The sequence below is a fragment of the Tenrec ecaudatus genome, chromosome 8 (assembly GCF_050624435.1).
Source record: "Tenrec ecaudatus isolate mTenEca1 chromosome 8, mTenEca1.hap1, whole genome shotgun sequence".
In the NCBI taxonomy this organism is placed as follows: Eukaryota; Metazoa; Chordata; class Mammalia; order Afrosoricida; family Tenrecidae; genus Tenrec; species Tenrec ecaudatus.
The window spans coordinates 96110041-96132609 of NC_134537.1; the positions used below are offsets into that span (position 1 = coordinate 96110041).

The window sequence follows — 22569 nt, forward strand, 5'->3', positions numbered from 1 at the left end:
ACAAGCCAAACAGGTTGTTGAGGGCCAGGAGTATTTACATTCAAGAGCGGCCTCTAGAACAGTGAAAAGCTTCCAACAACCCAAGGGAGGGCTGTCCAGAGATGGCATCTTAGGCAAGGTTGTGAAGAAGGGACTTGTGGGGCAGAGCACTGTCTCAGGGCTGACGTGCACTGAAAGACCCGGTTCTTTCCTCTACAGAGGGGACAGGATCTTCCCCCAGGGAGCAGGGAGTGGCTGTGTGGAGGCTTAAGCTCAAGGTGCAGATGGAGCAGATTCCAGTCTGGGGCACTTTCCACTGGAGCACTCCCCTCCTCACTCCCCTCAGAGAATGCTCCAGCCTGGGAGCCTCCTCCCCTACTTAATGGCACCAGCCAACTTCCCAGCCATTCCCACCACTGGTGGTCCCAGGGGGCTGAAGCAACAGCTAAGATGCCTCCCAGCCTGCCAGTGCTCAGGATTGTAAGAGACTTCTTTTCACGATGGGGGCTTAGGGACCTGCTGATCCTGCAAAGGATGTGGGAGGGGGGCTCTTAGACCTCTGAGCCTGGGACTCTAAAGAAAGATGATTCTTAACTCCCAAATTCCGGTGATTCGATGACATCAGGACCATGAATAATCAGGCTGGCCCAAAGCCAGGATTGGCTGTGCCTTTTCCATCTGAACTTCCTCCCCCTCTTCTTTATAAAAGCAGGCCCGCCCCTGTTTCACTCCAGTGCTGTAGCCTGTCCACTGGGCATCCTTCTGCGGCAGAGAAACCCGCCCACCCAAGGCCTCTGACCCCACCTCCTGCTAGAACCTTAAAGGAGGCCGCACGGCAAGGCACGGGAGACCGGAGCCGAGACCCTGCTAGAGCCCAGGCTTGAAGAGAAGCCTTTGGGGGAAAGGAGGTAAGTGGAACTCTCCTTGGCTCTCTCTGCCAGTCTCCTCTCCTCCCTCTGAAAAGTCTCGCAGGCTGACTGAGCAATGCAGGGTGCCTCACGTAGGGCTTCGCTTAGTCACACAGGTAAAAAGAAGATCAGCTAGAATCCACTCCCCAGGGAGGCTTATTCTGTACCTGCATGTCTCTGGGGTAGGCTGAGGAGGTTTGCAGAGGCGTGGTGTTGGTGGGAGGAGAGAGCCTGACTTGGAAGCCGGGTTCCTTAGCCTAGTCTCTCCTCCAAGTCAAGGGGAATGTGAAAAAGAATTACACTGTAACGCTCTGAATGGACAATGGGAGCATCTCGCGGCAACACATGTAACATCAGCTGCTGCAGGGACACGGGCTGTCGGAGCTGGAGGGGGTCTGGCCACCTCCCGCCTTCCTGGAGCCCATAAGAAACTGAAGCTGGGCCAGGGAGTGGCTTACCTTCAGGGCAAGATGAACCAGATAGGAGGTGCTGCCGGTAAAAGAGACAAGTTGACTTTTAGGAGCCCGTGGAGCTGCAGGTAAAGAGCTCTGCTGCAAACCCAAAGGTGGGAAGTTTGAATCCGCCCTCCGGCCTGAAGGTGAGAGATGAGGCAGTCTGCCATCAAGACGATTCGGGATTGGAAATTCGGTGGCCCAGAGTGGGTTTGATTTGGGTGTTCTACTTCCATTTGGGGGTCCGAGTGGAGAAAAGCCTGCTCTAAGCCCACTGGGCCGCCAGGTCCTGCAGAGTTGCTCCCGGTGCGTGCGGTGCAGTGACTTTCCTCAACTGCAGGGGACACACAGCAAACACTCTGCCTCGTTGTCCTGAAGCACTGTAGAAAGCCTATCAGGACTAGATTTGCACTGTTATTATCTGTATTTTCTTAACCTCACAGGGAGAGAGGCCAGGAGGGCAGGAAGACAATAGGCTGAGCTCCCAGGTAACTAATGACAGGAAAGCACAAGGAAGTGCTCTCAGCATGGTTTACTTGGTGACCAAGTTGGAACCATAATGGGGGTCTCCCACAGCTGACTGATGACAGCTGTGTGTGTGTGTGTGTGTGCGCGCGTGCCTTTCCAATCTTAAGAAATGTTAAGTGGACTTCTCTCAAAGGTGATTTCCTCACAGTTCCTGCCTGTAAGCAGGAAGACTCATCCTGGGGCCTAGACTCGGGCTTGGTCCAGAATCAATAGATGACAGCCCGTAGGAGCTGCTGAGTGAGGGCTTCGCGGGGGCAGAACCAGCGGGGGTCATCAGCGAGACACTGTGGGTAATGGAAATAGAAGGAGCTCCGTCCTTGCCATTGATTTCTTCTAGCTGAACATTTCACAGAGGTGCCAGCCAGCCTCCACACTCTGGAACCTGTCCAATGTAAGTGCCAGTCACCCTCCTGCCTAAATGGCCCAGTCTCGGTCCAGATGCCCCAAGACCACCTCGGTTTATCTGAGGATAAGATTCTGCCAGTGCACTCTCTCGGTGACTTCTTCACAGGCTTGGGGCAGGCTAACACATGCAGCCAGAGTGTTAGCGGTTGGGGATGGGTTGAACTACTAACCACAAGGTCACTGGTTCAAAACCACCAACTGCTCATTCCTCAGTACGAAGATGAGGCTAGAATCTGCTCCATCTGCACCTTGAGCTTAAGCCTCCACACAGCCACTCCCTGCTCCCTGGGGGAAGATCCTGTCCCCTCCGTAGAGGAAAGAACCGGGTCTTTCAGTGCACGTCAGCCCTGAGACAGTGCTCTGCCCCACAAGTCCCTTCTTCACAACCTTGCCTAAGATGCCATCTCTGGACAGCCCTCCCTTGGGTTGTTGGAAGCTTTTCACTGTTCTAGAGGCCGCTCTTGAATGTAAATACTCCTGGCCCTCAACAACCTGTTTGGCTTGTTAGCCAACCGTTAACAACCCTTTCAGATAGCTGATAAAGGAAAGCATCATGGGGTAAGGGACAGTCTTAGGTTTGAATCCCGCTGTAGCAGCAATGAAGGCTAGGACCCCAGTCCAGTTACCATGCTGAGCCTCAGCTTCTTGATCTGCAGGCCACTGTGAGGATTCAGGCCCCCAAATCCAAGTCCATTGCCACAGAGTGGATTCTAACTATTAGCAAACCTATATATAGGACATGGTAGACTAGAGCAGCCCCTTGTGGTTTCCATGGCCATCAATCCTTATTGAAACAGACTGTTACAACTTCCTCCCAAGGATCAGCTGAGCGGTTTGAACCGCCAGCCTTTTGGTTGGAGACTTTGTAGTCCCGTCAAGGGTTACAGTCTCAGAAGCCCATAGGGACTGTGCTGCCCTGTCTTATAGGGTCCCTGTGGGTTGGAGTCAACTCCGTGGCAGTGAGTTTTGAGTTTTACTAGACTCTTGCTTAGTTGAGATTGGTGTTAAGACTGGTTTTGATTTCCTCGGAGCTGAGCCTGCTGGTAGGAGATTCTGAGTGGTGCAAGTCAGAGCTTAGTTTCTCACTTAAAGTCCCCCCAGGCACCTTGGGAAAACCAGCCATTAAAAATCCTCCAGAGCACAGTTCTGCTGACACACGGGGTCATTTGGACTCAGAATCGACTTGACAGCAACTTCAGAATCTTTTTAGCATGCTAATTAGCAGACCTGGTGATCAGTATATTTCAAACCATTGTAATAATCCTTTGATAGTGTGACTTGCAAAGAACATCATCCTCTAAGGCTTTGTATAAATAAGTAGCTGGGATGGTTTCACATTTGGGACAACTTATGTTCCATTAGAATCTTTGTCACTAAGGTCCCACCAATGGATTTCTATAGCAACGTGAGGGAGTCTGGCCGGGATCATCCATTGGGAAGGAGTATCAAATGGCACCAACGATTAAGTCCTCAGATGGTGACTGAAAGGTTGTTGGTTCCAGTCCAAAATGGGAGCATCTTGGAAGAAATGCCTGTGAATCACCTTTGGAAAGATTGAACACCCGAAGGGACAGTTCTCCTCTGAAACAAAGAGTCACCCAGGATCAGAATCTACTCAGTGGCAATGGAGTTAGTGGTCAGGACTTCCAAAACGTCAAAAGTAAATGCAGGCTTTTTTCTGTCAGACAGCTGAAGGGGCCTCATGGTTCACAGCCTGGATAGTGGACTTAGCTCCAATCAAAATTCAAAATCCATATACCTTTTCTCAGGGACTCTGAATATCTAGACGTGAGGGGAAATTTGAGTTTATCATGGAAACGACCAGTTTCCAAGTGGCTGTTTGGTGTTGTGTGTCTGCAGACTCAGACCAAAATTTCTCTTTTCTGTGGATGGGTTTCCACCTTGATCTTGAAAGATGGTTAGGATGGACAATGATTGAGTGGAGCACTTCTTCCATTCTTTCTTGGGACCACTTCCTTAGCAGGAGGAAAAACTCCCCATCCTCGTCAGCCAACTCCTGAAACCCCATTGTGGATTCTGAATGAGACTAGGTAAAAAATTGAGGCTGATCGAATGTGGAACTTGACAGAACCTTAGAGCTCAGCCTTTGTCGACCAACTCCAAACTAAGCCACGTGGTCTTCCGACACCAGTTCACTTGATCTTTGTTTGTTTGTTTTTTAATCATTATATTGGGGGTTCATACAATGCTTATCACAATCCACACATACAACTGGATGATTTTTAAGGATGGCTTGGGCGTCTTCTGTTGCTGATCATGATTCCCAGGAATTGCTAACCTAGAGAATACAATTGGGTGTCCTTGGTGGCTGCCTGGCTGGCAAATCCACATGCCAGTGGCCATGGCACAGACAGTGACTCTTGCCCAGCAGGCCCCTGAGGTGCAGAAGGCGACTATGGGAAGTCCTGAAGAATACACCAGTGGCAGGGAGGGGTTTGCTTGGGGTTGGCCTAGAGCAGTGGTTCTCAACCTTCCTAAGGCCTTGACCCTTTAATACATTTCCTCATGGTGGTTCCCCCAACCACAAAATTATTTTCATTGCTACTTCATAACTGTAATTTTGCTACTGTTTTTGAATCGGACCACCCCTGTGAAAGGGTTGTTCGACCCACAGGTAGAGAACCACTGGCCGAGAGGATCTGATTCTATCTGGAGTCTCCCAATGATCATTCCAAGGCAAGACTGGACCCCTATCCTGGGTGCCCTTTGTGTTGTGTCCCCCAGATAGATGCATCCTCACTCCTAACCTCTATGCCCCAGGTTTCAATTCCATCTGGGACCAGGCTGCCTTTCTTGTGTTAATGAGGCCAGATTGATGTAAGGGTCTCTTTAGATATAAAGCCATTAAGCCAATAACCTAGAAGCAGAGATGGGGGAGCTGATGCCAAGCTACATGAAGGCCACCCAGGAGCAGAGACAAGGAGCTTGCCCTAGCTCACAGAGAGGACAACTTCCCCTGAGCCAGTACTCCGAATGTGGATTTCCAGCCGCCTTAGCTGTGTCCTATGCTCTGGAGATGCTGTCAGGAGAGACCAGTCCCCAGAGAAGGACAACATGCTAGGTAAAGTAGCAGGGCGCCGAGAAAGAGGAAGGTCCTTGACCAGACGAATGGGCACCATGGCTGCCAGCGATGGGCTAAAACATGAGAACATTTGTGAGCATAGTGCAGGACCACGTGGTGTTTCTTTTTCTTATGCAAAGGGTCGAGACGAGTCAGAACCGACTTGATGGCCCCTAACAATAACAACAACAATAACAACAAACTGTGAGAAGACGAATGTGCTTGTGCAGGCCACCCACTTGCAGCATTTCTGTGGTAGCTGTGCAGCATCACCCAAACAGCATTTCCTGTGTGTTATTTAGATACAAATGTTCCATCCGCTTGCAACCAAAGAATCCACACTGAACTCCTCTCCCAAAAGCCCCTACTTCCTAAGATCCCGTCCGCACTTCCTTCTATGGACACCCACGAAGTGGGAGGCCCATCTCTGTGTACCCAGAGATGTTTGTGCTGAAGGAGAAGGGAGTTTGGACGCTGTTTGTCTTCGTTCCCGGCCGTGAGGGATGTGCTAGGTCCATCAGGAAAACCCCTTCATTGTCTAGTGTCCAACAAACAGACGGCCTACATGACTTCAGTAGTGAACTAGATATTCCTCTGCCATGTGCCGGTGGGACCCTTTTCTTCCTCTCCATTCGCACATTCCAACCCTATCCCTGACAGGTCTCGGTCCTGCTAAGACCTGCCTTGCCTATCTAGCGCTGCCGTAATAGAGGTACCAGAGGAAGGCGACTTTCACAAAGAGAAATTTTATTCTCCCAGAGTTTCAAAAACCAAAACTCGCTGCCATCAAGTGGATGCCGCCTCGTAGTGACCTTACAGGAAAGAGTAGAGTTACCCCTGTGGGTTTCCAACCGCCTCATCTTTCTTTCATGGGGTGGCTGGTGAGCTCAAACTGCTCACCTGGTGGTGGCAGTCCAGCTCACAACCCACTAGACCACCCAGGCGCCTTCTTTCAGCTGAGGAGTCTGGAAGTCCAAGTTCAGGGCACCTGCTATAGGGCAAAGCTTTCTGTCTTTGTTGGCTGTAAAAGGAGGTTCTTGACGTCTCTCACCATCTGGGCGTCCCATGTTCCCTGACGATCTCCATGTACTTCTGGCTCCTCTGGGTCTAGGAGCTTCTCGGCATGGTGGGCTGGTGTGCTCTGCTCCCGGAACATCTTACACAGTAGACACGAGGACCCTTCTCGGCTCTCTTCTCTCCTTTATCTCTGGGGACATAAAGGTGAGGCAGACCATGCCTCCAGGAAGTTCTCTTTACTTGGAATTAGGCCTGTTACCTGGGAAGGAAGGTGTGTCCCACTCACATGACATGTGACTACATTATGGGGATGATGACATCAGTGTGTACTTGCCAACCCACCGAGAAGCACTGTCCAGTCAACTTGACACGTGCTTGCGGGGAGGTGGGGGGGACACAGTCCAATCCCACAGCACCACACAGTGACTTTCAATTTAGCCGCTTGTCCCGCTCCTCAAGGATGAATTCTCGGAGGGCAGTGCAGAGCCCCAGAGTGTGTGCCCGGGGCACAGCCAGGGCTGAACGAAAAGTTTGCTGATGGCTCATAGAATGACTGAATCATCAACAGGGAACTCAAACGAGGAGGCAGTTAAGCCGTGCCGGGGCTCGGAGGTGTGGTAGAGAGTCTGCTAGGTACTGGAAGGATGCTCCCGATTCTCACTGCCATGGGCCGATGCCAACTCCTAGTGCCCCTCAGCACCAGGCAGAACTGCCACGGTGGTCTCACAGACTGTAACTCTAGGTAAGAGTAGAAAGCCTTGTCTTTCTCCCGAGGAGGGGCTGGTGGTTCTGAACGGCTGACCTTGCTATTGCAGGCCCATGTATAACTGCCACACCACCAGGGCTCCTCTGGGAAGGGCAGTTTCCAAAGAAATTGTCCAGCCCTCTTGTTTCCAAAACCAAACTCACTGCCATGGAGTCAGTGCTGACACATCGCAACCCCCCTGTGGGTTTCTGAGATGGTTAACTGTTTACGGGAGTAGAAAGCCCGGTTAATGGTTAACTGTTTACGGGAACAGAAAGCCCGGTTAACGGTTAGCTGTTTAGGAGAGTAGAAAACCCAGTTAACGGTTAACTGTTTACAGGAGTAGAAAGCCCGGTCTTTCTCCCTCGGGTGCTACTGGTGGTTTTGAACTACCGACCAAGCGCATTGCAGCCCAACCTGTTACCACTGCACCACCACCTGGGCTCTTCTCCGAAGAATGATGCCCAAGGACATTTTCAAGTGCTCTTGTTTAGAGGTCTTTACATGAGTGGTTAGAAGTCAGCAGAGTGTCTTGAAGGTAGGGAAGCAGGGGCTGGATAGGGAGCTAAACCCAAACCCAGGAATTTAGAAGGAATGTCTACGGGGAGAAGATGTGATCAATGTAATCCCCAGTGGCTCCCCACTTGTTGTCATGTCCCCAGAAAAGAGAGACTGGTAGATGCACTCATGCTCAGCCACCACCCGTCTGTCAGTGGATGTTGCTATAATTCTGAACAGGTTTCCGTGGTGCATCCAAACTAAGAAAGATTAAGAAGAAAGGCCTGGCTATCTACTTCTGAAACAGCCAATGAAAGCCTGGTGGGCTGCCAGGGCTGCTAACCTTGGTCACAGGGTTGCCAGGAGTCAGGGGCCAGGGCAATAGCGTTGTCAGCAGTTACTGGAGAGCCAGGGCCTGCCCCTTGGGCTGCAGAGAGAAAGAAGGGATCCCTTTCTGGGAAGTCCCAGCTCCCTTGTTTTCCTGACAGAATGCTTTCCATTCCAAACGCCCAGATTAAAGGGGCCTTATCACTGGCCAGGGCCTGCTCTACCAGCTGTCTCCAGCAGCTAATCTGGCTCCTCAGAGAACCCGGAGTGACTTTGGCATTTGAGGTATAAACAGGCTTGGGAAAGGCAAATACATTTCTTTTTTTTTTTTAAAGGATTAAAAATCAGATAAAAGTAACCACCCATAATCAGGAAGTCACGGCTCTGGCTAATACTGTTCTAGGCAATTAGATGAAGGCATGCAATCTTTTCTCAATCGAAAAGCACTGCTCCGTGGAGCAGTTGCAAGTCACTGCAAGATGTCCTGAGGATCCGGGAATCCCTTTTCTTATGGTCATATTACAGCATGGGGAGGCCTCTCCTCTGTCTGAGTAGTAAGCTTGTGTCCTCCACTTACTGAAGGTAATGCTTGTACGAAATCACTGCCGTGCACACCTACTGTATACCAGGCATTGAATAGGGCTGCACGCATTTCTTTTCTCTGGTCACCCTAGGAGCCCTGGTGGTGTAGTGGTTACGAGTTGGGTTGCTCAACTACAGGGTCAGCTATTGAAAACCACCAGCTGCTCCTGGGAAGAAGGTAACCCTTAACGCATTGCAGTCTCAGTTCTACCCCGTCCTGTAGCGTGGCAATGAGTGAGCATGGGCTCAATGGCACTGAGTTGCAAGTCTGGTGGTTTCTGGTCATGCTGGCAGTTCTGCAAGGTGGGAGCGGCAAGCCCGCGAGAGAACGGTGAGACCAGTGGGAAGACTGCGACCCGGAGAGGCAGAGTGGTCCACGCACCGCCTGTACGTGGCAGCTTGCATTTGAACTGGAGAATGCAGGGACCATTTTCCTTGCAAACATTTCCTTTGGACACATGATGTGAGCCTGTTGCTCGGGAGTCGATTCTGAGAGAATCAGCCATCTTGACAGAAGCTGCCTTTAATCTCTTTCTCCAGAGGAGCAGCTGGTGGGTTCAAACCACCGACCTTTTAGTTAAACAGCCTAGCGCCTTGCCCTCGTGCTAAGGGGACTCCTTAATGCTGCCCTGACTCATAGCGACTGCATGCACAGCAGGCAGAAGCACCGCCCAGTCCTGCGCCAGCCGCGCGTCTGCTCCGTGTGAGCCCAGGGTCGAAATCGCCGTGTCCATCCCTCTCACTCGGGGTCCTCTTTCACTGACCCTCTGGTTGACCAAGCATGGGGTTGTTCTCCAGGGACTGGTCCCTCCTCCCCACGTTATAAGCATTTAAATTCGGCATTGAGGCCAGTTGCTGTCTGGGAGACCTCCGTGCAGCAGAGCGCGGCCCTGTGAGAGCTCGTACCTTTGTGTCTATCGTGCTGATGGTGTCGCTCTGTGTCACTGAGGACGCCCTCCTTTTCTCGGTGCCTCTGCCACCCACGATGCGCCTCCCTAGAGATGTGCACAGAAAGCTAGCGGAGGCCCACTGCTTGCAGAGGCGGTGCGAGGCGGGGAACGAGGGTGGGCTTTGGCCTCGAAGTGCTACGAACCTCGGTCCCCTGGATGGGTTCCCAATGTGGGCCAAGTCCCTTGAACTCTTTTGAAGGTCAGTTTTCCCAGCTGTAAAAACAAGAAAGTAATATCGCTCTAAAGGATTTAACGTAAGCTAAGAGTTCTGTAAACCCTGTGCTCGGCAATGGGGGGTCAGTAAGCGTTCCCACACCTAGTTGGCACATTTCTCAAATCAACAACAACCTGAAACCCGCGCCCCTCCCCCCCTCCACACTACCATGTGACGATTTCCCGGAAAGCATAGATAAATTCATGTAATGGGATCACGAAAACTTCAGTCGTAATTTCCTGATCCTGGTGTGTTGAAATCCGGCGGGGTACGCTGAAGAGTTATGGAAGTATTGTGTATTTAATTTCCTTGTCACGATGTGTTCTTTAGGGAGTGGAGGGAGCATGAAGAACTACCTTGATGGCTTAGCCACGCACGGAACCTCCCCAGGGCACTTCGGGCTTTGTTTAGCACCGATTCCAACTCATGGGGACCTCTCGTGTCGGGGTAGACCAGTACCCTACAGCAAATGGGTAACTGGTTAGAGTCAGTGCTGCCACTCTTGGAAAATAGAAGCCGGGTCTGCCTTCTAACAATGAAAACCTTGCCCTTTCCTAATAAATCAGTGGTTCTCAACCTTCCAAATGCCACCAGCCTTTAGTACAGTTCCCCATGTTGTGGTGACCCCTAACCATAAAATTATCTTTGTTGCTACTTCATAACTGTCATCTGGCTACTGCTATGAGCTATCATGTAAATATCTGATATGCAGGAACTATTTTTCATTGTTATAAATTGAACATAATTAAAGTATAGTGATGAATCATAAAAACAATATGTAATTATATATTGTGAAATATTTATTTCTAATGACGAATGAAGTTTTGTCTGGAAGCATGGTGTCACATGGTAACAGTCTTCACGCTGGGTACTCCTATGTGGGTGTATCTGCATGTGGGTGGGCCCACCGGGAGACGGATAGAGGAGCGGTGTCTCAGTTCCTAAGACCATCAGAAAAATGTGTTTTCTGATAGTCTTAGGCGACCCCTGTGAAAGGGTCATTCGACCCCAAAAGGGTCGTGACCCACAGGTTGAGAACTGCTGTAATAAACATAATAGATCTTTCTGAAGAAGAAACCAGGCTCGGCTAGCGAATGCTAATTCAATTAGTCAGTGAAATAAAATGTTACCTCCAAAGTCTTGACAGGGATGAAACCCTCATGTGTATTGATGGCCCAACCGGTCTTCAACAAGCATAAGGTAAGGGACTTGCCCCACAGGAGCACAGCCTGTAAGTCCCACCGGGATCCGTTCCAGGATGCCCACTCTCCCAGCTCTTCGCCCCACAGCTCCCTGTTGCCTCTGCAACCTTGGACTGCCACACACTGACCTTGGGCATGCCTTTAGGGAAGATCGACTGCTGGGAAAGAGCATCTTGGTTGGCAGAGGACGATGAGATGGCATCTGCCCTGCACACCACACCCTCGTTCCCATTCTCCCTAGAGCGCCCATCATTCACGGGTTGTTTAGAGGTGACAGTGAGTAGTCGCTCAGTGGCCACAGCCAACAGGACCACGCGGAGCTACCAGCAGGAGGCCAGAGATGCTGTCTCTGTCGCCTAGTGCTGCATGGCAGATATGCCCCATGTGGATGGCTTTAGCAGACAAATGCATCTTTTCTCAGTTCAGGAGGTTGGATGTCTGAATCCAGAATGTGCTAGGGAAGGGCTTTCGCCCTCTGTTGGCTCTTTTTCTCTAAGAAAATCCAAACCAAACCACTGCCTTTGAGTTAACACCCGCTCATAGTGACCCCATAGGACAGGGTAGAACTGTGCGTGTGGGTTTCCGGGCCTGTAAGTCTTTACAGGAGTAGAAAGCCTCCTTCTCCCAAAGAACTGGTGGTTTCAAACCTCTGACCTTACAGTGAGCAGCACACCCAGAAACCCACTATGCTGCTGGGCCTCCTCTTCCCCAAGGGAAGGGCCTTTTTTTTTTTCTCTTCCCAGCTTGGTTTCTCAGTTCCTCGGTGATTTCCATGTGTCTTGGCAGTCATCTTACCCCATCTCTGTTCTTCTCTCTTGTTTAATCTTTTGTATCCCAAGAGAGATCATCTCAAGAGACACGCTGTGATAGGCTATCCCGCACCCTGCCTCATGAACACAACAAAGATAATCCACCCCCAACTGGGCTATAACCACACAGGCAGGTTAGTGTTTACAACCCGGATTGTTGGGCACAGACAAGGCTGTTGTGCACAGATGTGCCAGCAGAGCCCTTGCACAGACGGATGCGCTGTCCACGCATCCCGTATGCCCAGCCCACCTTTACATGTGCTGGGGTGGAGCTGTGTCCACCAAAGGAGGAGAAGGCAGGTTTGGTTTGGTTCTTCCTTCTAACTTGCTCAGTTTGTCAACTGGCCAAACCGAGTCTGCAGAGAGCTTGACACACCAGAGAGGGGGCCTTCTGCAAATCTGCAAAAAAGCAACTGTGTGTGCCAGGATGGGCCTGCCAGGGCTGCTGCCCCTCTCAATGGAAGGAGGTTTTTCGGGATCCAGGGGTCCCAGTTTAACAAAAAGGCCAACCACCCTGGTGGGTTCTTTCTTTTTCATTTCTGTTTGTGGATTCTTTCTTTTTCCCAGTTCTTCGGGGTGACCCTCGGGAACACACACACACACACACACACACACACACACACACCACACCACCCCACTCAGATCTTGCTATTTTTAACATGAGCCTCCCTAGGATCTTCTTGCCTTGTACTGAGTCCTGCAATCTTGCATGCAGTCCCACCCTGGCCTCCCCGGGAGCACTTGGCACTCTCCCCAGGGCCCGAGCCTGAGCGCGTTTCTGGTATTCACTTTGTTCTTTGTCCAGGCAGGCCCCAGACTTCTCGGCCCACCTCCTCACTAAAGGAGAAACAAGGACACTTTTTATCTTGCCTCCCTTCTTGCTGCTTTGTCTGCGCACTGCCCTGCTCTGCTGCTGGCCGGTGACTCATTCCTTTGTCATCCTCCTGCCCCCCACAGCCTGCCCAGCTGCTCTCATGGCCTCTGTTAGTGCAGCTCAGATGGGGCTTTCACTTTGCTGGCATGAGACTGGTTTGCACTGGGTTCCGATAACCAGCAAGGCCCCAGGAAGCCTGGGAAAGAGAGCCACGTCTCATTCTAATGCTCCCAAGAGCCCACACCAAAAAAGACTCCTTCCCCCCTTCCACTGATCCCTAAGTTATGAAAGAATTAAACAGGCTGCAGCTGCTGAAGTTTGTACACCCCACCTAGTCCTCTTCTCTCTCTCCTCCACTTTGCTAGGGAAGGGAGCAGGGAATGCAAAGGTTAATACTTCATCTCTCATTCTGCCACTGTCCATCATCCAGAATTGTATCCCATCAAAAGGACTTAGAGTCTTGGTGGCAGAGTGGGTTCCATATTGGGTCAGACGTTCAAACCTACAGCCACTCCGTGGGAGAAAGATGAGATTGTCTACTTCTGTGACAACTGCTTTCACAGTCTCGGAGACCTGCAGGAGCAGTTCCTCTCTGTCCTACAGAGTCACTATGAATGGGAACTGGCTTGATGATAGGGACTTCGACATTCTTGGAAATCCTTAAAATAAAACAGCTTTAATTAAGGGTAAAACCTTAAGCCAGGCCCCAGAACTCATGGGACTAAGTATGTTGAAACTACTCATTGGTTTAGAATGAAAGAGTTTAGTTCCTTGTTTGGGTGGTGATTCATTTATTCATTCATTGCTTCGTTTAGAATTTCTTCAAAAAGTCCTGAGATTTTAGAGCTAAGGTATACTTTTGATCCTAAATGCTTGATCAGGCCAGTAAAGAGTCTCTAACTCACTGTCAAGTATATTCCAACTCACAGTAATCCGTCTGTAGACAGGGGAGAACTGTCCTTGTGGCCTTCTGAGACTAAATCTTTATGGGAGCCTCATCTTTCTCCCAAGTTGCCGCTGGTGGTTTTGAACCGCTGACTCTGTGGTTAGCAGCCCAACATGCCAGCAGGGCTCCTAGTAAAGGGTAGAACCATCTATTAATTTGTGAGACATGATTTTCCTAGGGAAGAAACCCACGCACCAATCCACCACCCTCGAGAGATCCCAATGCATAGTGACCCTGCATAGGGTTTCCAAGGTTGTCCATCTTGATGGGAGCAGACAGCCTCATCCTTCTCCTGTAGAGCAGCTGGTGGGTTTGAACCGCCGACCTTTCAGTTAGCAATCCAACACTTACCTGGCAGAACTCCTTCTTGGGAAGAAGCAGGAATAAGTTTAAGATCTCTTTTTTTTAAACCTTTTAGTGGTTGAGTAAGTTCTTGTTTTTGTTCTTGAGAACAGTCAGGAACTAGTGCGTCTCGAATGCCTTCTAGGAAGCAGATCTTCCTTCCGTTATCTCTCTTCTGTGTTTCCCCTTTCTTATTTCTCTCACTATTTTACATCACTTTCCAAGGTAACTAGGAGAAGTAAACAGTGAGAAGACCTATTTCTAAAAGTTATTAGAGATGGGATAAGATTCAAAAGGAGGACTTGAGACGATTCTAGGGAAGCTTTGAGAACAGCAGTTTGGAGAAAGGGGACATGTGAGGGAAACCTCTCTGGTTCCAGGGTAGGCTCCTATTTTGGATAGGGCCCTGGTAGCCCAGTGGGGTCAGTGTTGGGCTGCTAGTGGAAAAGTCAGCAGTTCAAACCCACCAGCGGCTCCACCAAAGGAAGATGAGGCAGTCTGCGTCTGCAGTTAACGACTGACGGCCGAGAACTGAATGAGATTACACAACCCATTTTAAAGGCGATTTAATCATGGGGGGTGAGGGGAGAAAATGTTCTGAAATTGATCGTGGTAATGATTGCACTTTGTAACATTCTTCTGGACACGACTGACAAGTTGATGTGGATTATGTGCCAATTAAAAAAAAAAGATTTATTGCCTTAGAGACGATAGAGCAGTTTTACTCTCCCGTATACTCTCACTAGGAGCTGGAATTGACTCAAAAGCAATGGGTTTGATTTTTACTCCCTCCCCCCCCCCCTTCTGACACTATACCTCTTTCTTGGGTCACTGCCTGAAACCGATGAGTAGAAAGTAGCACAGCTGCCTCCTCTGGTGAGAAAGGGGCCCTCCAGCAGCACACCCTGTCTTGGAAGGCACCCCAACTTAGAACGGAGGCCCTTCACCCTGAGGAGAGGAGGCAGGACTGAGTCCCCGGGCCCAGGCCCTGTACTGTGTGGTAGGGCTCCCTCCCACGCAGCTCCGTCCTCCTTCATGGCCTGCGGCAGCAGGAGCCCACTCTCTCCCTTGGAGTGTGTGTGTGTGTTGCTGTTGTTGTTAAAAAATCCCTGCTCTAAAGAGATGGGACGAGGTCTGGACTTCGAACTGAGTTTTTCAGAGAAACAAAGATTAGGGGCCAGAACAAGTCAAGGATGGAAGCCCTGGGAGCGCCTGACCCTTAGAATAATGGGGGCAGGGATCAGCACGTTGTTGTGACTGCAGGGAAATGAGTCAGGGGAAGAAATGCCCTGATTTAATTCTTGTGGATGAAGGAGTGAGAGGACCTGCCAGACCACAAAATAACACCCCAACCAACTAACCTACTTTAAGCTGCCGAGCGCTGGGTCGCTGGGGAAAAGCAAGTGGAAAACTGGGAGCTTTGGATCCAGGAAGAACTGAGTCTGGTGACCCCAAACCAGATGCCTCCTCTGCTTTCGGCAAATGTGCACTTTGTAGGCCCGTCAACGTCCATAGGAAAGAGAGAGAGAGAGAGAGACATTCCGATGGAGCAGTGGGCGTGCAGGGAGGGCTGGAGAGAGCCCAGCCTTTGTTGGTTGTGCCAGGGGGTGGATTCGGCCCTGGAAACAGGCTTCCTTACAAGTGGGAAACCTGAGGTAAACTGGTGTGCTGGCAGTGAAATCCCAACAGTTTCCTCCGAAAAAATCAGAGAGAGGACAAGACTTTGGTTTGAGTCATCAGTCCAAGACAGGAGCGACTTTCGGGAAGCCAAGCCAGGGCACTGCCAGCAACTTGGTGGCCAAGAAATGCCCAAGATGGTCCTGCCCTCTAGTACACAGAAATCTGGGCAAAAACACCTTGCAGGCCCTTGTCCTGGGACTTCCTGTGGTGGGAGCTGATGCTGAACTCAGGGTCCCAATGATGGTCGCAGTGATAGGTTCTTGAACTTGGTCATCTGCCTTCAGTGCTCACGTCACACAATCCAGTTGGTGTTTTTATTTGTTTTTCCCCCACTTAGCTTCGTCGTCCGAGTTTAAGAGACACTGAAGAAATGACTAAAATTAAGAGAGACCTCACGTGTCTATTGCTGCTTTGTGGCGTGGTCATCATCACTTTGTCCAGCCAGGTGAGGGGGTCCAGGCCATCTCTGCATGCCCCATCCCTGATGGCTGCAATCCGACCCCAAGCTCCTCCTGTAAACCAGCCCTTGGATGGGAGAGGTGCCAGAGGAGAAAGAGGGGATCGGTTCCATGAACTTTTGGAAACCGTCTCGTACATGGCTGTGTGTGCGTGTGTGTGTGTGTGTGTGTGTGTGTGATTCAGGGCCCCAACAGTGAAACACCAGGCACTGATGTGAGTTAACACTTCCGTCTCCTGCCTCCGATTGCCTACTTTGGAGCCTAGTTTTAAGAATGAGCTTGGGTTGATCCCTAAAGTCTTTCTGAAAGCTGCCATGCACCCATCAGCTGTGAACCACACGCGGAAGGCAAACTGCCCTCTTGCTGCTTGTTGTTTAGCTGGGAAGGAAGCAACTACTTTCTTTGCAAATGCTCAGCAACAAGGGGCATCCAATAAGGCCCCGAGCAGTCTCTGAGCAGCAGGATTCGTCAGAGCTCTCGGAGTGTCTGCAGCGGCTCTATTGAAGGCACGGGGGTCTAGCCCCCGCTGCCCATGGTGGTGACTACTCACGACCAGTGGCTATTTCACTTTGAAATCAATGACAATGCGATCCAATTTAAGATCTGTTTCATCTGTGTTCCAGAATTCAATTGAATTCTCCTTCCCTTCCCTGGTTTCTTTGCAGGAAAGTCACGTCCGATTCAGAAGAGGAGCCAGGTCTTACAGAGGTAAGCGGAAGCGGAGGCGGACGGGGGTTGGGTGAGGTAGGAAGCAGGGTTGGGATTCAGGATGGGTCCGGGGTGCTTTAGGCTCTGTCAGGACCCGTTCACATGAGCTATGTGGAGGTGAAATGATGCAAGCTAGTTCAACAATGGCCCCGTGTCATCCCTCCACCAGTTATCTCTGCTCGCGCTGTGAGCTGACTGCAGCTAGCCAGGTTTGGGGAGGAATTGGAACCAGGCTAGCTCTTCTGGAACTGCCGAGCTGGCGTGGCCCTGCAGGCTCGACAGCACAGAGTACTTGTCCTCCACATGAGAAAGCAGAGCCCAGAGAGATGGAGGAGCTCGTGCAAGGCCAGACAGCCACCTTGGGACAGCAGCGAGGCTTTGGCTTCTGCCTAGATTGTCATGCCAACCCCACACAGCGTCCTTGAACGCGGTCACAGATGTCGTCGTTGTGTCCTGGGCTTTCTGTTGGGACGATGGGGATAGCTGCCAGGCTCAGGACTGGTGGCACAGTCGTTGAATACTTGGCCGCCAAGAGAAAGGTCAGGGGGTTGGACCCACCAGGGGCTCCATGGGAGAAAAAGGAGGTAGTTTGCTTCCACAATGATTTCAGCACGGGAAGCCCAATGAGACAGTTCTGCTCTGTCGCAGAGGGTCGCCGAGTCAGAGCCTGCTCGACAGCGCTGGGTTTGGAGGTTTTTGAACCCAAGCTACCTGGCAGAAATGATGTGGAAAGAAAGGGCCCTTGTCTAGAGTTGGCTCTCGTTCCTGTCTAGAAAGCTGGGGAACATTCCCAGCTTAGGTTGTCAAGAGGGAAACAAACAAAAAAACAAACAACCACCCGCCTTGAAAAGGAAAACCAAAACCAACCACCCCACTAACGGAAAATGGTTACCAACTGGGTTTAGTTCTTGCCTCTGAGGAGAACTCTAGGCCTGAGCTAGGCCTAGAACTCTCACCCCTCGCAACCGGGTGCTGCTGAGAATGGAAGGCTTCTCAATATCCCTTCCATCCAGAGTGGATGGTCCCCAGAGGGACTCACTCCCTGACTCTCACTGCAGCATTTCCTGCCAGGGCAGCCAGGGCCCAAGAGCATTTTTTACAGTGAGCATGCACTACTGCTTTCCTCAACTGAAAATGAAAGCTTTTTGAAGTTGGCGTTCTGGTTTCCAGAGGGAGAAGGAGCGAGAGTACGCCAGCTGTTTCCATTCTATCAGAAATACCAGTGCAAGTAGTGCATTTTCGGCACAGACAAAATTGAAAACATCTCTTAGGGGCTAGAAATAAAACACCTCAGGGCAGTAATACTCATGCGTATCAAACACTCTGGCAAGCAGTTACATGCATGTGTACACATATGATAAGTTATACATGGAAAGAGTAGAGCATGATTTAATACACGTAGTTTGATAGATACATTATTTCAAGACCGGGGCCCACAGGGCTGGGGTGGAGCACTAAAAGGGGTCTCAGGTGCAAAATATTGAGAATTTGTTATCAACCAGCAAAGAATGGATTACCCTAAATCCAAGTGAGGGCCTTTCTCAGGGACCAGCAGGTGGAAATCCCTGTTCTGTGAGTTGTTCTCTAAAGAAGCCATCCTGCCTTTCGTTACAGCGACCTGCAGAGATGAAAAGACACAGATGGAATACCAGCAATACCAGTCATGGCTGCGCCCCATGCTCAGAAGCAACCGGGTAGAATACTGCTGGTGCAACAGCGGCAGGCCCCAGTGCCACTCCGTGCCCGTCAAAAGTACGTATCAGGCTCCGTGGCCTCCAGCTCCCGGGCTCAAGCCTGGGCTTTCTCCATCCCCGGCATCGTGATAAAGAAAGAGACCCCAGGCCTGGGGTGCCTTAGGCAAAGGCGAAGAGGGCCCAGCCCCAAAGAAAAGGGATGAGACCGTGTGCTCGTAGGCAAATGTTTTCATTTGTGGAGCCTCGGTCTCCTCATATGTAAAATGGGGAGCATACTCCACTGATAGTTGCAGGCACTGAGCGAATCCCTTCGTTGTGAAAACCACTGAGAATAGTACCTGGTAGACACTAAGCCATCGTAAAATGACAACGGCCCGCAAAAATGTAGTGCATGCTTGGGAGGTTGTTGTTTGTTGCTAGTGAGTGCCTCCGAACTCATAGAACAAACAAAAACGTGAGCCATTCTCGAAGCGGCTTTGAGTGTCCTTGTTGATCACTGCCAACCAGTCAGCGCCCGAGAGCTGAATGTGGTCTTGTCCAGCACCCTCCTGTGGCCATCAAGGTCATTCTGCCTCGAGCAGCCCTGCAGGAGCACAGCCGCCCCATCGGGTTGTACTCAAGACGACTCTTCGTGGAAGCAGACTGCTGCATCTTCTTCCCTTGGAGTGGCTATAGGGTTCAACTGCCCACCTTTTGGTTAACCACGGAGGGCCGAGCCCCTGTGCCACGAGGGCTCCCTTGTCCAGCATCCTCGTGGTTGTTAGGTGCCAGAACGAGACCCTGCCCATCCTGCACTGCCCTCACTGTTGTTCTTGTGTTTGAACCCCTTGTTGCAGCTTCTGTGTTAACCCATCTCCACGAGGATCTTCCTCTTTTTCCCTGGCCCTGAACTTCACCCGGCATAATGTTCTTCCCTGGGGGCTGGTCCCTCCCGCTAACATGTCCATCTTTGCAATACACAGACTGCCATTGACAGAGGGGTGGTAGTTTTGCATAAGGTGGGTGAGCACAAGGCTTCCCCCACTCCCACAAGTAGAGGTTATGAATTGGGATGTTAACTGCAAGGTCAGCAGTTCGAAACCCCTCTGCGGAGAAAGATGAGGCTTTCTCCTACTGTAAAGCATTACAGGCCCGGCAACCCACAGCGCAGTTCCTCCTTGTCCTACAGGGTCTCTATGAGTCAGAATCTGTTCAATGACAATGTGTTTGGTTGTTTGCTGTTTTTGTTTTTTGTTTTCCTGTACAGACGATGGAAATTTTAACATGGGACCATCATTGCCCCCCTTAAAAAGACTTAGGCATTTCCTTATTTACATTTGGCAGGCTGCAGTGAACCCAGGTGCTTCAATGGGGGGCTATGTCGTCAGGCTGTGTATTTCTCCGATTTCGTCTGCCAGTGCCCTGAAGGATTTCTGGGGAAGCGTTGCGAAATAGGTGAGTGGGTAAGAGGAGGGGTAGAAGGGAGGGACTGAAATCCCAACTCCTGAATGTATCCAGACAAGAAAAGAAGGGGCTGTGGCAGGGCAATGGTGGGAGCGGGGATAGGAACAGGCCATCCAATGGTCAACCAGGAAACCAGAGAACCAGCCCCCGACCACCATAGCCTAGGTTGGGGATCTAGACTCTGGTTCAGCCCTGGCTTTCTGGGTACCCCCAGCCACCTGGTTGGCAGCCAGTCTGCTTCCTTGGACTGCTGCCATTGGCAGGGAGATGAGAGCCCTTTGAAAGTGTGGGTGAAAGCCTGGGGATGATATTCCTGCTCGGAGCAGCCAATGCACAGAGAGAACCAGAGGCCCGGCCCCACTATGAGACATGACATCCCTCACTGACCCATAGCCCTATAGGGAACAACACTGGAGACACAGTGTGGGAATTGCGCCCGGTCTAACCCCACCACACCAAGGCAACACACTAAGGGTGTGCAACAGATCAGCAAGGGGAGCAGAGCAAGGAAGTCCCCAAGGTATACCAGAAATAGACTTGGGGCCAGGGCATGGCACCCATCAGCTTTGAACAGAAAACACTCCTAAAGTTCAACAAACAAATCTTGAACTATTTACAGGCTTTTCTCTCTTTTTTTGGTCATTGATTTTTTTGTTTGTTATTGTTTTATTCCTTTGTTTTGCTGTCTTGTTTTTGTGCATATTACTTCTGCAGGTCTATCTAGATAAGATAGGCGGGATAAAAAATCTGGAGGAGGAAACAACGGGACTGACAGTTCTGGGGAGGCATGGGAGAGGGAGACGTGGGGGAAAGGAAGTGGGTGTTTGTTAACAAACCCAGGGACAAGGGAACAAGTGATCCAAAATTGGTGGCGAGGAGAGTATAAGAAGTCTGGTAGGGCTTGATCAAGGGCAATGTAACTGAGAGGAATAACTGAAACCCAAATGAAGGCTGAGCATGAAAGTGGGACAAAAGTCAAAGGAAATAGGGGAATGAACTAAGAGGCAAAGGGCATTTATAGAGGTCTAAATATAGGCATGTACATATGTAAAAATATTTATATATGATGATGGGGAAATAGATCTATGTGCATATATTTATAGGTTTAGCATTAAGGTAGCAGATGGTCATTGGTCCTCCACTCAAGTACTCCCTCAATGCAAGAACACTTTGTTCTATTAAACTGGCATTCCATGATGCTCACCTTCCCAACATAACACTGAAGACAAAGTGGGTGCATAAGCAAATGTGGTGAAGAAAGCTGATGGTGTCCGGCTATCAAAAGATCTAGCATCTGGGGTCTTAAAGGCTTGAAGGTAAACAAGCGGCCATCTAGGTGAGAAGCAACAAAGCCCCCATGGAAGAAGCACACCAGCCTGTGTGATCACGAGATGTCAAAAGGATCAGTTATCAGGCATCAAAGAACAAAAATAATATCATTGTGAATGAGCGGGAGTGCAGATTGGGGACCCAAAGCCCATCTGTAGGCAACTGGACATCCCCTTACAGAAGGTTCACGAGGAGGAGACTGGCTGCTGAGTCAATCAGGGTGCAGCATAGCAACGATGAAACATACAACTTTCCTCTAGTTCTTTAATGCTTCTTCCCCACACTATCATGATCCCAATTCTACCTTACAAATCTAGCTAGACCAGAGAATGTACACTGGTACAGATAGGAACTGGAAACACAGGGAATCCAGGAAAGATGAACCTCTCAGGACCAGTGGTGAGAGTGGCGATACTGGGAAGGTGAAGGGAAGATGGGGTAGAAAGGGGGAACTGATCACAAGGATTTACATATGACCCCCTCTCTGGGGGACGGACAATAGAAAAGTGGGTGAAGGCCCGGAGACATCTGACAGTGTACGACATGACAAAATAACAATTTATAAATTATCAAGGGTTCCTGAGGGAGGGGTGGCGGGGAGGGAAGGGAAAAAATGAGCTGAGACCAAGGACTCAAGTAGAAAGCAAATGGTTGAGACCAATGATGGCAACAAATGTACAAATGTGCTTAACACAATGGATGGATGGATGGATGGATTGTGATAAGAGTTGTACAAGCCCCCAATAAAATGATTTTTTTTTTAAAGAAAAGAAAATATGAATGGGGGTTGGTTCACACACAAGGTATCATGTGTTCTGCTTTAAACCAGATGGCAATGAAATGTGCTACAAGGGCCTGGGAGTCTCGTACAGGGGCACGTGGAGCACGGCGGAGAGTGGGGCCGAGTGCGTCAACTGGAACAGCAGCGCCCTGGCTTGGAAGCTCTACAGCGGCCGGAGGCCTGACGCCCTCAAGCTGGGTCTGGGCAACCACAACTTCTGCCGGTGAGATGGCCGCTTCTCTCCCAGTCAGGCTTGCTGAGGGAGAAGTCGCTGCAGTTGGGGAAGTGAGAGGGGAGACATCACTTCTAACCTCTCCCTTCTTGCCTGATTTTTCAGAAACCCAGACCAGGACTCGAAACCCTGGTGCTATATCTTCAAAGCTGGGAAGTACAACCCGGAGTTCTGCAGCACGCCAGCTTGCACCAAAGGTGAGCACTGCCACAGCTTCCCCGTGGCCTCCTGGGAGGAGGGCCAACCTGGCAGCCCTGGGGCTCAGGAGCACAAGGTCTGGCCAGCGGCCAAGGGTATTGGATGTGGAGTCAAGGAGGCTACCAGGCTTAGGCCCTGGCCCACCCGCCTGACCCTTCTTGGTTCTGTCCTCGGCAGAGAAGGGGC

General features: G+C 50.6%; 1 protein-coding gene across 1 annotated transcript in view; it reads left to right on the forward strand.

Moving 5' to 3' along the window:
* Positions 1-719: 719 nt before the first annotated feature.
* Positions 720-22569, forward strand: part of PLAT (plasminogen activator, tissue type) — a 29905-nt gene continuing 8055 nt past the window's right edge. The window contains exons 1-7 of the mRNA XM_075556610.1: positions 720-887; positions 15878-15985; positions 16664-16706; positions 18321-18458; positions 19724-19834; positions 22002-22176; positions 22291-22382. Of these exons, the coding sequence (XP_075412725.1) occupies positions 15911-15985; positions 16664-16706; positions 18321-18458; positions 19724-19834; positions 22002-22176; positions 22291-22382 (634 nt within the window). The 5' untranslated portion in view covers positions 720-887; positions 15878-15910. The remainder of the gene's footprint in view (positions 888-15877; positions 15986-16663; positions 16707-18320; positions 18459-19723; positions 19835-22001; positions 22177-22290; positions 22383-22569) is intronic.